The following is a 15,872-nucleotide window of genomic DNA, read 5'->3' as shown; positions in this document are numbered from 1 at the left end:
TGGGTCGTGGTCATCATTACTGACGCAGCACTGAATGACATCCCTGAGGCACGTGTACCAGAAATGACCGTGCTATTTTCACTCGAAGAACTCGACGCTGCGTTGACGACCTGCAGGCGTTCTTCGTCACCAGGACCAGATGGTATCACGTACGCTGCCATATGCCACCTTGGACATGATGCACGTGGTGAGCTGCTCAGCTACTACAATGAGCCTTGGTACATCCGCGCACTTCCTAAACAATGGAAATCGAGCCGCTTGATCCCCATTCTGAAACCTGGAAAGTCTCCGCTTGATCTGTCATCATATCGTCTGATTGCGCTTTCGAGCTGTGTCGCAAAGTGATGATAAGAATGATTCTTGCTCGCTTTGAATGGTACCTAAAGCGATTCCACATCTATACGGATGCCATGACGGGCTTTCTCGTCGAGGTCGCTCGTCCATCGACAACGTCATTGACATTGTAACCTTGGTCCAACATCAGAAATGCCTCAAGCGCCTATCAGTGGCACTTTTTCTAGATATCAAAGGAGCATAGAACGTCACCCATGAGGCCATACTGAACGCACTTGAGGCTATAGGCATTGGTGGCCAGATGTATCAATGGATTCGGGACTACTTGACTGTGAGGTGCCTTTTCTTAGAGAACGAAGACAGCCCAACTTCACAAAATCACCTTGCGGTGCACCGCGGCAGATGTTAAGTTTTCAGTCCCATATTATTCAGCCTTGTCCTGGTAGGACTAGCGGACTTCTTACCGCGGACAGTTCATGTCTCAATATACGCCGACGACATTTACATCTGGGCCTCTACGGTGACTCGCCTTCAGGTACGAGCCAGGCTTCAGCGGGCGGCAACCATGATGGCGTCTGATCTCCGAGAACAAGGCCTCAGTATGTCTACTGAAAAGTGCGCATTAGTTGGCTTTACGCGCAAACAAATGTCATTATATCCTATTTCAATCATTGGTAAAGCTGTGTCCTATGTTAAGACTCATCTCTTTCTAGGTATCATCACTGCTCGCAATCTCTCGCGGTGCCCTCACTGCATCTATCTGAATAAGTTAGTTGCCGTTGCTCAGATCTTCAGATCAAATCTTTATTTCCACCATGTACATTGCAGATGGAGGACAACGGGAAAAAAGCTGCCATAGGCGGCTTGACGAGTCCGCAACCCCACGTAACGAGCGGCGTTTGGGCATCAGCAATGAAAAACAGTCAATAAACAAATGTAAACACTTGATCAGTGCAGAACAAAAGTAAAACACGATGGTTCGAAAACATTGAAACAAACAAATAAATAAATAAATAAATAAATGCCAGGATAAGTAAATCAGTTGTCTTCTTCTGCGAACATAGATCTAAGTTTAGCAGTGGAACAAATAAATAAGTCAAAATTAGTAGATTGTTTATAGTTTAACAGTGATGGCAAAGAAACATAGACGTTGCATGCCACAGGTCAAGCGGGGTGCAATAACGTTCCAATATTCTCCATGTCTGGTAGCATAATAGTGCTCATTTTTTCTAATTGTGCCAGTTTACCTATAGGTTGTGTATGTTACATCTCACTTCATATTTAAATCTACTACTTAAACGATAGAGGTATAATTTATAAGCCGTGATAATATGCGCTTTATGGAAAAAACCTGCAGTTGGTGCATTAAAATCAGCATTGTACACGTGGCGTAGGTATCGTTTCTGCATAACGCAAATTTTTTGTAGGTTCGAAAATGTAGTTGTACCCCAAACAATTTGGCAGTAGTTCACATGTGAGTAGAAAAGGGAATTATAAATGAGTATTTTAAGTTTTGCAGAAAGAATGTATATGAGACGACCAGTTATTCGAGCAAGGTTTGTTACTAGTGAGTTCACATTGGATTCCCAGGACGTGTGTGCAGTAAATGTCACAGCGAGGCATTTAAAATTGGCAACAATATCCACAGGATGAGTCTAAAATAATATCAGCATGAGGAGGGACTGGCTTATTCTTGGCCTGAAAGATCACTGCTTTTGTTTTATTTTCGTTAATCTTCATAAAGTTAAAGGAGGACCAATGTTGTAGCTGAACCATACTATCATTACAATTAGAGATAAGGTGATCGACGTTACCATCGGAAATAAATATGGTAGTGTCATCTGCATATATAATAAATTTTGCATTCTGATTAATATTAACAATATCATTTATATATAGGTTAAATAGCAAGGGCCCCAATATGCTGCCTTGTGGGACATCACAATGCAGTGGAAGAACTTGTGATCGTGAGTTATTGATTCGGACAACTTGTCGCCGATGGGATAAATATGACCGCAGTAAATGTAACCCACACCCACGTATACCATAAATATACAACTTATCCAGCAAAACTTCATGATTCACCAAGTCAAAAGCCTTGGAGAAGTCGACAAATAAGCCAATCACTATTTTCTTGCTTTCAAATTGTGTTAAAATATATTCCTTTTGGTAAAGCAAGGCTAGTTCTGTTGACATGTTCTTCCGGAACCCAAATTGGTGAGGTGTTAATGCTTTAGAGCTTTCAACGAAGTTCAAGACCCTACAGTAAATTATTTTCTCGAGAGCCCTTGAAAAAATTGGCAAGATACCGGTTGGTAATTACCCAAGTCATTTCGATTCGCCTTTTTAAAGAGCACTATTACTTTGGCAATTTGCATTTTTATTGGAAATCTTGATGTAGTCAGACAGGTATTAAATATATTCGCAAGAACTGGGGCAATTACGTCGACGACATATTTGACAGGTTTTATTTGAATTTCGTCGATATCTCTAATCTTGAGATTTCTATGCGGGAAAAACTGGGGTACATCAGTTTATTCTATGATGCAGCTTTACAGGGTGCTGTTTCTTGGACTCCTACGTTTGTCTACCAGAGTTATCCATTACATGCAAGACGAAACATTCGCGCTTTGGAGAGCATACAAGGTCAAACCTTACGCACGTGTTTAGGGCTGCTTTGGTGCACCTCAATGGCAGCAACAATTGCCATCGCGGGAGATCATATGATCCAGATACACATAGCTGTCTACTCTCTCAGTGCACATTTACCATCTGTCAAAGATCCCCCACCATCATTTAGCCTCCCTACTAGCCCAGATACCTCGAGCGGCCTTTTCGAGAGTGATTAGCCCCTGCTCATCGCTGTGCATACCGCCATCTTACACACCGGCGGCGAAGTCTTCATCACCCCTGTGGTGCCCACGACAGCCTCAAGTGAATTTTGCTATTCCCGGAAATACAAAGGCCAATCATCTATTGCCGGCTCTGAAGCAACTATCGCTCCTATTACTGCACCAGACGTATCACGGCCGCATACATATATATACCGAATGTTTGACCGCACCAACCAGCTCAACTGACGCATTCGTCGTTCCAGCTAAGCAGGTTAGTTAGATTTAAATTGTCACACATGACTACATCTACGTCGGCAGAACTTGCAGCTCTCCATGCCGCTATGACGTACGTCACCGAAGAGCCGACAGATAAATGGGTCGTATTTTGTGATTTTAACGCAGCTCTTCACAGCATCAAGGTTGCATTACACCACAAAACTTACGAGCAGATGATGACATCAGGGAAGTTCAACACCATGCTCTGGAAAGAGGGCGCAACATTATCTTTTAATGGATTCCAGCTCACTGTGGCATCGTAGGCAACAACCTTGCTGACAAGGCTGCCCGTTTTGCCCTCGAAGACAGCCAGGCGCCTCCAACACATTTGGCGAGGTCGGACGCTGCCAGGGAACCCCGCCTACTTGCAAAAAGTTGCCAGATCTCTGAAGTTCGAGTGCCTTCAATTGCCGATTGCATAAACTGGACCCCATCCCAGTTGAAAAAGACAACAGGAATTCCTGTCGCAACTACAGAAATTTCTGTTGTACAACAGGATTTTTCTGTAGTAACTACAGATTCCTGATGGAGCGACAGACTTTTCTGATGTACAACAGACATTTGTTGTTGCTACTACAGAAGTACAGTCTGTCGTATGTCTGTTGTTACAACAGAAAGCTGAAGCTCTACAACAGATTTTTGTAGTACTACAGAAAAATTTGTCATCACTACAGGCACCCTGTTGTCCCAACAGAAATACTCCTGAAGTAACCCGAAAAACTTCTGTAGTGCTACAGAGAGCTGTTGAAATACTACAGAAACCTACTGTGGCAACAGGCCCCCAATTGTCACAACAGAAGTGTTCCTGATGTAATGCGACCAACTTCTGTTGTACTACAGAAAAATGTTGTTGTACGACAGAAACCTATCATTGCAACAGGCCCCCAGTTGTCATAACAGAAGTGTTCCTGAAGTAATGGACAAACTTCTGTTGTACTACAGAGAACTGTTCCACAACGGAAACCTATCGCCGCAACATATACCCAATGATGACAACAGAAGTGCACTGAAATTGTGTGATGCGACAAGCTTCTGTAGTGCCCGGTTGAAAAAGACAAAAGGAATTCCTGTCGCAACTACAGAAATTCTGTTGTACGACAGAAGTTGTTGACATTTCTTAATTGGGAGACATTTCTGACGTTACGACAGAAATTCTGATTTCGCAACAGAAGCATTCTGTCGCGACAACAAGAGTTATGAAGTCGGAACAACCGCTTTATATCCCGACAGCGACTCCGACGTTATGACACCAATTCTGACGTCGCAGCAGAAACATTCGGTCGCGACGGCCAAGAGTTCCGTAGTCACAACAGAAGCGCTTCCCGTCGCGGTCCTTTAAAATTGTATGTTTTTGCATCGGTTGTGTACACTGTACCTTTCTCCTGCGCGGTATTCAATCGCGCTTCTCTGAAGCCGGCAATGCTGACACCGATGGCACCGACACCGGTATTAAAGTCGACGTGGCGAATAGTTATAATTGTGCCGTGACGACGCGGCACCAGCAACGCCCTACCGGCCTTCTCAAAATCGGCCGCTGATCAAAATCATACCATCTGCGGGAATGGCTGCGTATCCGTTTTTTTTTTTTGGTAAGATGTGGCACACAGGCCTGTGGACTTACATGTGCTGTTACAGTGACACATTAGTTAATTTCCCAGGAATATTTCACAAGCTTATGCGAAGCGGAAAAGAAGATTTCGGTTGTTCCACAAAGTTGCGTGAAAAGCTGTCTCGCTCGGGTCTCATTAATCTGATACAGTGCTGCCGTGAGAAGCCAGTATGCTGTCAGAAAGAACTCTCGTCCACGAATGTTTATGTAGCTATTTTGCATTGAACACACGAATTATATGCGCGCTCAAAAGTGTAAAGAACGAGAGACAACTGTCGAAACTAGCAGTAATAACCCTAAAAGTCAACGTTGTCTATTTCCGAATTTCTTATTTAATATGGATATCGTACATCAAAATCGATGTTCTAGCACTGCACGATGTACTTGTCGATGGTACGAACACTCTTGCTCTTCTAGAGATGCGGCACTTGATGCGGTGGAGTGATAGCGGATCTTGGCTCTCAAAATGCAAATGTAAACATCAGCACACCAGCACGTCGTACTATTCATATGGCCAAAACGTACACTGGAAGAGCATGTCAGGGATGGCGCAGTGGTAAGATGCCGGGCTAGGAATCGAGAGGTCGCATGTTCGAATCCTAGGCAAGGACGTTTTTTTTTTAAATTTTTTTTTTACTTTTATGTTTTTTTTTTGCTAACAAATTTACATAATCTTACGGACGTCTCTGTCAATTTTTAATTAAATATTGATCAAGAACTACAGAACTTTCTACTACAGGACGTCACACTACAGACAACAGAACTACAGGCAACAGAACTACAGGCAACAGAACTACAGACAACAGAACTACAGAAACAACGTCCCAAAATACAACAGACTGGTAAAATTTCCTGTTGTGTTTTTCAACTGGGATGCCACGGCTACAACTGCCACCTAGCCTTTCCCGCGGCGAAACAACCTTGCTGTGCCGCTTGTGTTGGGAGTGGCGTTCACGAACGCCTACTCCTATTGTATGGGAATGGCCGAGAGCCCTGTGTGCGACTCCTGTGGGTGCGAGGAATCCATCGAGCACCTATTGTCTATCTGCCCTCGCTACGATGTCCAGCGCCTCTCTGCGGGCAACTTTAAACCGACTGGACTCAAGACCGTTCTCCGAGTTAAAGGTACTGGGACCGTGGCCACACCCGTCACTGGCACGAAAAGAGATTCGTGCACTAGTGCAATACTAGCGCTCGTACAATACTTGAAGTGCGCCGGCTTAAGAGCCCGTTTATAGTGTCCCTGTGCATCCTCTTACACGCACTCAGTGCTTACTCTCTCCCTTTTTTCCTGTTTCTGTTCCCCTTTCCCCCACCCCCAGTGTAGAGTAGCAAACCGGATGCTCGTCTGGTTGACCTCCCTGCCTTTCCTATCCTTGCTCTCCCTCTCTCTCTCTCTCTTAGCAGAAACGTGTGGCACTGGCCTTTATGTGCCAGTTATCGCGAAAGTTTGGTAGAAAGCAGAAAGTTCTTTAAAGTAAATAACATTGTTTCCTTCCGAGCACCTGTAAAAACAATGACAGCTCTTCTGCCTAATAAGTGATGCATATAGTACACCTAATAAAACGTTTTATTCTCGTCTTCTTCATTAGAGACAAACCGCAGCTTGTTGACAGATACAGTTTGTCGGACCGCCTTCAGCGAATAACGCCTACACTTTTTGGTTTCATATTTTACAAATGCGTTACCGACTTCAATTTCACGATTTATCTGTGAAAAACCAGCATTTTGAGACTTTCAGATAGCTCGCAACGCTGCTGTGTATACCGCCAAATCTTCGGCCACAGCGTACGCACTGCTCGAGGGCCTCGTCGGTTCACTGGTAGCCGTTACTCCACTGCCTGTCGCGTGGCTGCACTCGTTCTGCGCTGTAGCTTCACCGATGCGCCATTTGCCACTTAATTTTGCACGGAATGTGTCCGTCATCATTTCAGACATCGACGGACGCTAAATCACCCAAACGCGAACGCTGAGCTAAAAAATGTCCCCAAAAGGCAACTGTCACATACGTGTTTGTGGGAGTTATTGTTCGTCGATGTCTGAACAAGTGCGCTGCCTTTGAAATGGTGAGTGCCGACTAACTAGCACACCACTGCCTGCTGCGTCCGTCATCGTGCGCGCGTATGATCACCTGCCGTTCGCTTTCTTCGCACTCATCGTCGCTCTTCGTGAGAGCTATAGGCTATACATCGCTCGTGCGGGAATGATGAAAATTCACTTTGCCTACTTTTAAGCCTTCTTTAGTTAGTTTTTAGTCCCCGAGTTATTTGAAGAAACTTGTATGGCCTTTGGAACTGTGGAACGCTCCCCGTTGTCACATTCGTGTTTGCAGGACATCGAGGCCTATGGCGAGCTACCCGACGGGCCTTTCCCGTACCCTATCATCGCTGATGAGAAGCGCGAGATCGCCGTCAAGCTGGGCATGCTGGATCCCGTCGAGAAGGACAAGGAAGGACTGCCTCTCACCTGCCGTGCTGTGAGTGATAGCTTGACACTTTTTCATCTGATCGTTGCCACAGGCTGTGTTGCGACGAAGGAGCCTGCTGCTTTTGTCGGGTGACTTCAGAGACATTTAGCTGAGAGCTGAGCTTTAGCTGAGCGCACATAGCTTATGCTGGTAGTGGTAGGCAAAGCGATTGCTTCGTTACACGACAGAGCCGAGTGAGCGGAGTCTGCCGGCGCGCCCACCCAGTTTTTGAAGCGAAAAGCTTCACAACGCTAGTCAACACCGCGCTTCGCGCGAGCCGGCGTATGTCGGAGCATATGGTCGGAGCACGAGTGATGTCACGTACGGCGCAGGTGGCCGCCGCCGACTCCGTCGCCTGACCTTCCGCCGCTGCCGCGCGTGTTGTCACATGCTGCGCAGGTGGCCACTGCTGCGCGCTATGCGTCATCTTTTGACTTTCGCCGCAAGCGCGTGTTTATCGTGGAGGCCGACTATATAACCGCTTGCCAAAGAATAGGCGTGCGCATTCAACATCGAAGGAGAAGAATGATATTACCGACACAGAGGGGCTACCACGGGAGTTGGCTCAAAAGAAGCGAAGAAATGAAAGGCTCAAAGCTTAACGAGCGTCCGAGACTCCCGAACAACGAGAAGAACGTCTCGCTAAACGACGCAGCAAAGCCGAGTCTGAAATGCCAGAAGTACGACAGGCACGTCTCGCTAAACGGCGTGAAAAGGAAGCTGAACAGCGACGTTCGGCCATGTCAGCTGAGAGTAGCCAAGATGGTGAAAGTTCGGGAATTGCTGAGCAGTTGCGAAGGAAGGATGAAAAGGCCAGAGCCAAACGAGCTAGTGAAACACCCGAGCAATATCCACAGGCTAAATCATAAAGCATAACCATAAGCTAAACCATAAGCATCACCGAACCTTTTCGCTTCGACATATCCAGGCTTACCCTTAGCTAAGCCCCAGCCAACTTTTTAGTCGTTCTTCAACAGAGCTGACAGCGCGTCGCAGAGAGGCGCATTATTCCGCTTTTATGAAGAAAAAGTGAAATCCACGTCGCCCTCTGCAGTGCCTTAGTGCTTGAAATATGAGCGAAGTAGACAATGAGGACTGCTAAACTAAACCGTTTATTATAGGGTAATACGGCATATAATAGACGTAAGCTGTCTATTATTAAATTTCGGTGCAGTCTAGAGCACATACGTTGGAGCACATACGGTGCTCGTTCTGGTCGAGCACCGCGGCAGGCATATAATATATCCGTATTTTGCATAGGACCATGATTACGGAAAGCTAGAGATGTTTCCCTGACGACGTCTTGGCGTGCTACTCCACGTCTTTAGCGAAAAATATTCATTTCATTTCATTTAATGATACTGTGAATCCCATCAGGGATTGTAACAGGAAGGGCTGTATGTGATACATAGGAACATGGTATAAGGTGTACATATTAAATCTTAAACAATAAAGAATTTGAGCATATAACAATTTGATTACGTGATTATACAAGAGAATAACTAGAACGAAGAGGATATGCCAATAATTACTTGCAGAAACCAGTTACAGGACAAGTATTGAGGTAATAACAGTCACGCAACAATCAAGGTTACAATAATGCCAACAAGAAAAGAAATATATTGCATCATTGCCGTAATTATATTCCAGCACAAACACCGTTAAAATAACAAGGCAACAAGGAACTACGTAAATAATGAGAATTATTGCTGCAATACGTTTAGTCGATCCGCAATCAGGGTACCAAACGTATCTAAGGATGAGCTGTCAGTGATACCTGTGTTAAGATTATTCCATTCCCGTGTCGCCCTTGGAAAAAAATGAGTATTTGAAAATATCAGTGCGGAATGAAAATTCGCTTAATGTGTGTGCGAGTTTATGACGAGTTAATCTATTCGAGGACAGTGATATGTATTTCTAATAGGCAGTTTAAGTTGATTGTGTATTAACTGATACATGATTTTTAGTTTAGCAAGCTTGGCTCTCTTATCCATGGTTAGAGGTTCTGCCCGTTGCAGCAATGCTGTTGGTGAGTCTGTGATTGAATGTTTATTATATATGTATCTCAGCGCTTTTCGCTGTACCCCTTCAAGTTTTTTTAATCAGCTTGTTAGTAAACGGGAACCAAACGGTGTTGGCGTACTCTAGAACCGGTTTTATAAGTGTTTTGTATGCGAGTAACTTTGTTTCAGATGGTGCTAGTTTAAGGGGTCTGTTAATGAAGAATAGCTGTCTCGTTGCGGTTGATGTGATATTGTTAACGTGAGAATCCCACCTGAAGTCAGTGTCACACCGAGGTACTTGTGCTCATGTACAGATGCAAGAGGAATGTTAAGGGTGTACTGGAAGGCTGATGTATGTTTTTTTCTGGTTATAAATAATAGAACGGACTTTTCTTTAGATTGATATCCATCTGCCAGTCCTTGTACCACTGCGAAACTGCTGCTATGGCGTTATTTAAAGTTACATGGTCATCAAGGCAGTTAGTTTCCTAGAAAAGAACGCAGACATCTGCAAAAAAGTTCGATATTCTGTGAAGCATATGCTGGTAAGTCATTAATAAAGATTCAGAATAACACTGGGGCTAAAACACTTCCTTGGGGTACTCCTGATGTAACGTTAGTTGTCGCGGACCGCTCGTTGTTAATTTCAACAAATTGTGTGCGATTACTAAGATAGTTTTTAATCCAATCAAGGATAGGGCCGCTTCCCAAGGCTAGTTCTAGCTTTGCAAGAAGTTTAGTGTGTGACACGCGGTCAAATGCCTTCGAAAGGTCTAAAAATATGAGGTCTATTTGTTTCTGGTTATCAATGCTCTTGGATATGTCATGTGTTAATTCAATTAATTGCGTAATAGAAAGGCCTTTACGAAAGCCGTGCTGACAAGGGGTTTAGATGTCATTTACTTCTAGATAAGCATTTACGTGTTTTAAAATATGTTCTAATAACCTGCATACTGTGCTGGTTAATGATATGGGTCTGTAGTTTGAAGGATCAGATTTATTTCCTGATTTGTGTATTGGTGTTATTTTGGCAGTTTTCCATTTCGTAGGAAGGGTGCAGGTGGATAATGATTTGTTAAAGAGGAGGATTAGGAATCTTGCCATCCACTCGGCATATCGATGAAGGAATGTTATCTGGCCCTGGTCCTTTTTTTGTGTCGAGATTTAGTAAGATTTAGCACTCCTGCTTCTGTTATAATTAATGGTTCCATCTTCACACGAGGTGCCGGAGGCTATTCGTGGTAGTTCTCCGTTATGAGATATAAAAATAGTGCAGAGATAATTATTCAAAAGTCGCAGCGTTTTTGTTATCCGCAGGAGATGTCCGTCTTTCATCTAGTTTTTTAGGGTTTAAATAACGCCAGAATTTTTCGGGAGCATTCTTTATAAAATTAGGAAGTGTTTTTGTGAAATAGTGCGATTTGGCCTTCTTAATTTTTGTTTTCAAATCGTCCACGGCGGAAGGTAATTGTTGAGCAGTTCGTTGTGAGGGATAGGATTTTTTGTTTCTTCTGATTCGGTGAACTTACCTTTTAGCATGAATAATGGTCCGAGTTATCCAGGGGTTATGTTTATGAGTTTGCTTAGTTTTCAAGGGGACGTAGTTACTGATGCAATATGACACAACGGACTTAAATTTGTGCCATACAATTTCTATGTCTGTGTTCCCATCATGTGTGAGTTGCTTGAATGACGATAGTTCACATGACAGTGTATCGATGATGCTTGTATCATCAGCTCTGCTGTAGTCACGATACGTTTTTGTTGGTTGTGAAAAGGGTAGCGAATCTTGATATGGCACCTCACACAATACTAGTTTGTGATCTGACAAGCCGGTTGACATTTCGAATTTAGCGTTATGGGTGGGGAAATGATTGCTTAAAAATATTAGGTCTAAAATGTTAGAACTTGATCCTTGTACACGGGTGGGTTCAGTTATTATCTGGGCTAGGTTAAAAGACAGCATAATGTTGAAAAGAATGTCTGCGCAAGGTAAACGGTGATGCAGTGTGTGGCAGTTGATATCAGGGAGATTAGAGTCGCCTAGTAATATGAGCTTGGTTCCCTTCACATGCTGCTGCATATACACGTGCAATGATTGCAGTGCATTCAGATCAGCAGAAGGACTACGGTAAATGCATCCAACAATGAAGATGGTATTGGAAAAGCAAAGTTTGCAAAATACAGCTTCAACCCCCTCAACGTCAGGCAACTTAACGTACGGAATTTCCCTTTTTATCAGAGGAGGAACGCCACCGTCTCCTGTTGGCCGATCTTTGCGAATAATGACGTAGTTTGGGGGAGTAATTTCGAAGTCTTTGACGTCTTTGGTTAGCCAAGTCTCTGTTATGCCTATAAATTCTGGTTCGAAAGCTATTAACATTGATTCGAGGGGTCCGAGCTTACTACTAACACTTCGAGCGTTAATATTGCCGAACGTTATTTTGGATGTTGGTGACGGCGGGGACGTAAGGTTCGCGTATCGATGTCCTGGGTTTTTGTATCGCTTGAAGTGGGTATAATGGGGATCACCTCATTATTTTCCTCGTCCCAACAATAAAGGCAACTATTAATCTTTAGTTTGTCGTAGACCAGGGCCACTTCATCACCCGATTCCTTTCTTGCTTTTCCATATTGCCGTAGCTTCTTTTTAATATCTCGAACTCGCTTTGACAAGTCTTCGCTAATGGTGTAGTTAGTATCCTTGCGTTTTTTCCAGTTACGCAAAATTTTTGTTTTGTCTCGGAAGTCTAGGAGCTTAAAGATTATTGGTCTTGTTTTTTTTTGTATTGGTCTTGTTTTTTTTTATTATTGGTCTTGTTTTGCGCACAAAAAGTATCAATATGAGTTTTTTTTTGCCATTGGTTCGCCTAGTCATGGATGCGTTCTATTGCCACTGCTTCTAACTTCAAAGCATGCCTAATGGCCTTTTCATTCACTGCACACTCCAGAGATTCGGTATGTTTTTCTGTATTTTCCTGCATACCATACACAATAAGGTTCGACCTTCTGGATCTATTCTCTAGATCGTCTAGCCTTAATTCTGACGACGATACAATTTTTTGTAGGCTAGCGACTTGTTTAGTGCAAGCTGAAATATTATCTTCAAGGCATGATAGACGTTCTAGCTTTATCTATCGATGTCAGTCGTTCTTCCTTTATTGTCTTTATGTCTGCGGCGGTTTGAGTTAACTGTTCGGCAAGGTCCGAAAGATCAGGCCCGGGATTCGCCTCGACGTCTCCAGCAAACAATAACAACTTTGCAAGGTACGCTGTGTCATACAGAGAATCGAGAAGCACCGTAGGGCACGGCAGCATGACGAGACAGCGTTCACTGGAGCGAAAACACTTTCCAAAACGTCTTCTTACCTGCACAAAGAAGACAAGCGGGGGAGCCATCTGCGTGCAAGCCCTGCTGCCGTGCCCCTTGGGATGTGCTGGGTCGTAGCTGGCTTTTATGCTCCGGGTGAGGTGAAGGGCCGTGCTGGACGGCTTCAAGAATGTACTTCCGCTGGAGGTAGACGATGACGGGTTCCCTTCCGCAAATGGTAAAAAAGGAAACGATGAAAAGGTGCCGTTCTGAAGCACATGCGCGTCGAGAATCACGAAAGGCTGATTTGGTTCTTGGTGTCGCGCTGGTATGAGCAGCACGCTGGCGATAATCTGCACAAAGAAGACAAGCGGGTGAGATATCTGCGTGCAAACCCTGCTGCCGTGTTCTTTTCATTTAATATGGTTTACACAATGAAGACACTAACAGACACACATACACACAATGACACTGGAGCCACGCGCAGCCGTGCCTTTAGAGGTTGCATCTTTTTTAGCAATAGTTCTAGTTGTACAAATTGTTGTTTCAAGTCCTAATGAACATTGTCCAATGAGCATATAGCGCTAAACCGTATAAGAGAAGGGTCAGCCACCTAGAAAGTGACGCAGTGAAGGCATGCTTGGTTCTGCTTACCGAGGCCTCGTCGAGCGTTATACTCACAAGATGGATGTATTTCATGAACGCATTTGTGGGTACAACGATGCAATTTAGGCTACCCCGAGGGCTTATTATCAAATCCCGGCTTTCAGTCCCCAGCAGCTGCGAAGCAGCTGACCACAGCGGCGGTTAGACCTGCAACGCAACAGAGGATGCTAAGAATCCCTGGTTCCGGACAGGCGGCCATTGGAATCTGAACCTGGCAACGTTTAACGCTAGAACGTTATCTAGTGAGGCGAGTCTAGCAGTGCTATTGGAGGAATTAGAGGGCAGTAAATCGGATATAATTGTGCGAAGTGAAGTTAGGACAGAAGAGGCATATACAGTGCTGAAATGCGGGCACGTCCTGTGCTACCGGGGCTTAGCGGAGAGAAGAGAACTAGGAGTCGGATTCCTGATTAATAAGGATATAGCTGGTAACATACAGGAATTTTATAGCATTAACGAGAGGGTGGCAGGTCTTGTTGTGAAACTTAATAAGAGGTACAAATTGAAGGTCGTACAGTTTTACGCCCCTACATTCACTCATGATGACCAGGAAGCCGACAGCTTCAATGAAGACGTGGAATCGGTGATGGGTAAAGTCAAAACAAAATACACTATACTGATGGGCGACTTCAATGCCAGGGTAAGCAAGAAGCAGGCTGGAGACAAGTCAGTGGGGGAATATGGTATAGGTTATAGGAATAGCAGGGGAGAGTTATTAGTAGTTTGCAGATTGCAGAATAATTTGCGGATAATGAATACCTTCTTCCGCAAGCGGGATAACCGAAAGTGGACGTGGAGGAGCCCGAATGGCGAGACTAGAGATGAAATAGGCCTTATACTCTGCGCTAACCCTGGCATCATACAAGATGTGGACGTGCTCGGCAAGGTGCGCTGCAGTGACCATATGATCGTAAGAACTGGAATTAGCCTAGACTTGAGGAAGGAACAGAAGAAACCGGTACATAAGAAGCCGATCAGTGAGTTAGCGGTAAGAGGGAAAATGGAGGCATTCCGGATCAAGCTACAACACAGGTATTCGGCTTGAACTCGGGAAGAGGACCGTAGTGTTGAAGATATAAACGAGTCTTATGGACATCATTAAGGAGTGTGCAATAGAAGTCGGTGGTGACTCCGTTAGACAGGATGCCAGTAAGCTATCGCAGGAGACTAAATATCTGATCAAGAAACGCCAGTTTATGAAAGCCTCTAACCCTGCAGCTAGAATAGAACTGGCATAACTTTCGATGTTAATCAAAAGCAAGCGAAAGACAGCTGACATAAGGAAGTATAATATCTATAGAATTGAACATGCTCTCAGGAACGCAGGAAGCCTAAAAGCAGTGAAGAAGAAAGTAGGAATAGGCAAGAATCAGATGTATGCGGTAAGAGACAAAGCCGGCAATATTATTACTTATATGGATGAGATAGTTCAAGTGGCTGAGGAGTTCTCTAGAAATTTTGACAGTACCACTGGCACCCACGACGATAATGGAAGAAAGACTAGTCTAGACGAACTTGAAATCCAACAAGTAACGCCGGAAGAAATAAACAAAAAGCCTTGGGAGCTATGCAAAGGGGGAAGGCAGCTGGGGAGGATCAGGTAACAGCAGATTTGTTGAAGGATGGTGGGCAGACTGTTCTCCCCACCATCCACCAAAACTGGCCACTCTGTATACGCAGTGCCTCATGACTTCGAGTGTACCGGAATCTTGGAAGAACGCTAACATAATCCTAATCCATAAGAAAGGGGACGCCAAAGACGTGAAAAATTATAAACCTTTCAGCTTACTGCCCGTTGCCTACAAGGTATTTACTAAGGTAACCGCAAATAGAATCAGGAACACAGACTGCTGTCAACCAAAAGACCAGGCAGGATTCCGTAAAGGCGACTCAACAATAGACCATATTCACACTATCAATCAGGTGATAGAGAATTGTGCGGAATATAACGAACCCTTATAAATAGGTTTGATTGAATTCGAGGAAGCGTTTGATTCAGTCGAAACCTCAGCAGTCATGGAGGCATTACGGAATCAGGGTGTAGATGAGCCATATGTAAAAATACTGAAAGATATCTGTAGCGGCTCCACAGCCACCGTAGTCCTCCATAAAGAAAGGAACCAAATCCCAATAAAGAAAGGCGTCAGACAGAGAGATACGATCTCTCCAATGCTGTTCACAGCGTGTTTACAGGAGGTATTCAGGGACCTGGAGTGGCAAGAATTGGGGATAAAAGTTGATGGAGAATACCTTAGCAACTTGCGATTCGCTGATGATATTGCCTTGCTTAGTAACTCAGGCGACCAATTGCAATGCATGCTCACTGACCTGGAGAAGCAAAGGAGAAGGCTGGGTCTGACATTTAATCTGCAGAAACCTAAAGCAATGTTTGACAGTCTCGGAAGAGAACAGC

The 15,872-nt window shown here is 44.3% G+C and overlaps 1 protein-coding gene across 1 annotated transcript in view; it reads left to right on the top strand.

The window, feature by feature from the left end:
- LOC135915885 (peroxiredoxin-6-like) overlaps positions 1-15,872 on the top strand; it is an 89,192-nt gene that overhangs the window by 41,292 nt on the left and 32,028 nt on the right. Inside the window, exon 3 of the mRNA XM_065449079.1 lies at positions 7,346-7,489. Coding sequence (XP_065305151.1) covers positions 7,346-7,489 — 144 coding nt within the window. The remainder of the gene's footprint in view (positions 1-7,345; positions 7,490-15,872) is intronic.

The sequence above is a fragment of the Dermacentor albipictus genome, unplaced genomic scaffold (assembly GCF_038994185.2).
Source record: "Dermacentor albipictus isolate Rhodes 1998 colony unplaced genomic scaffold, USDA_Dalb.pri_finalv2 scaffold_13, whole genome shotgun sequence".
NCBI classification, from domain to species: Eukaryota; Metazoa; Arthropoda; class Arachnida; order Ixodida; family Ixodidae; genus Dermacentor; species Dermacentor albipictus.
This window is presented reverse-complemented; position numbering and strand designations above follow the sequence as displayed.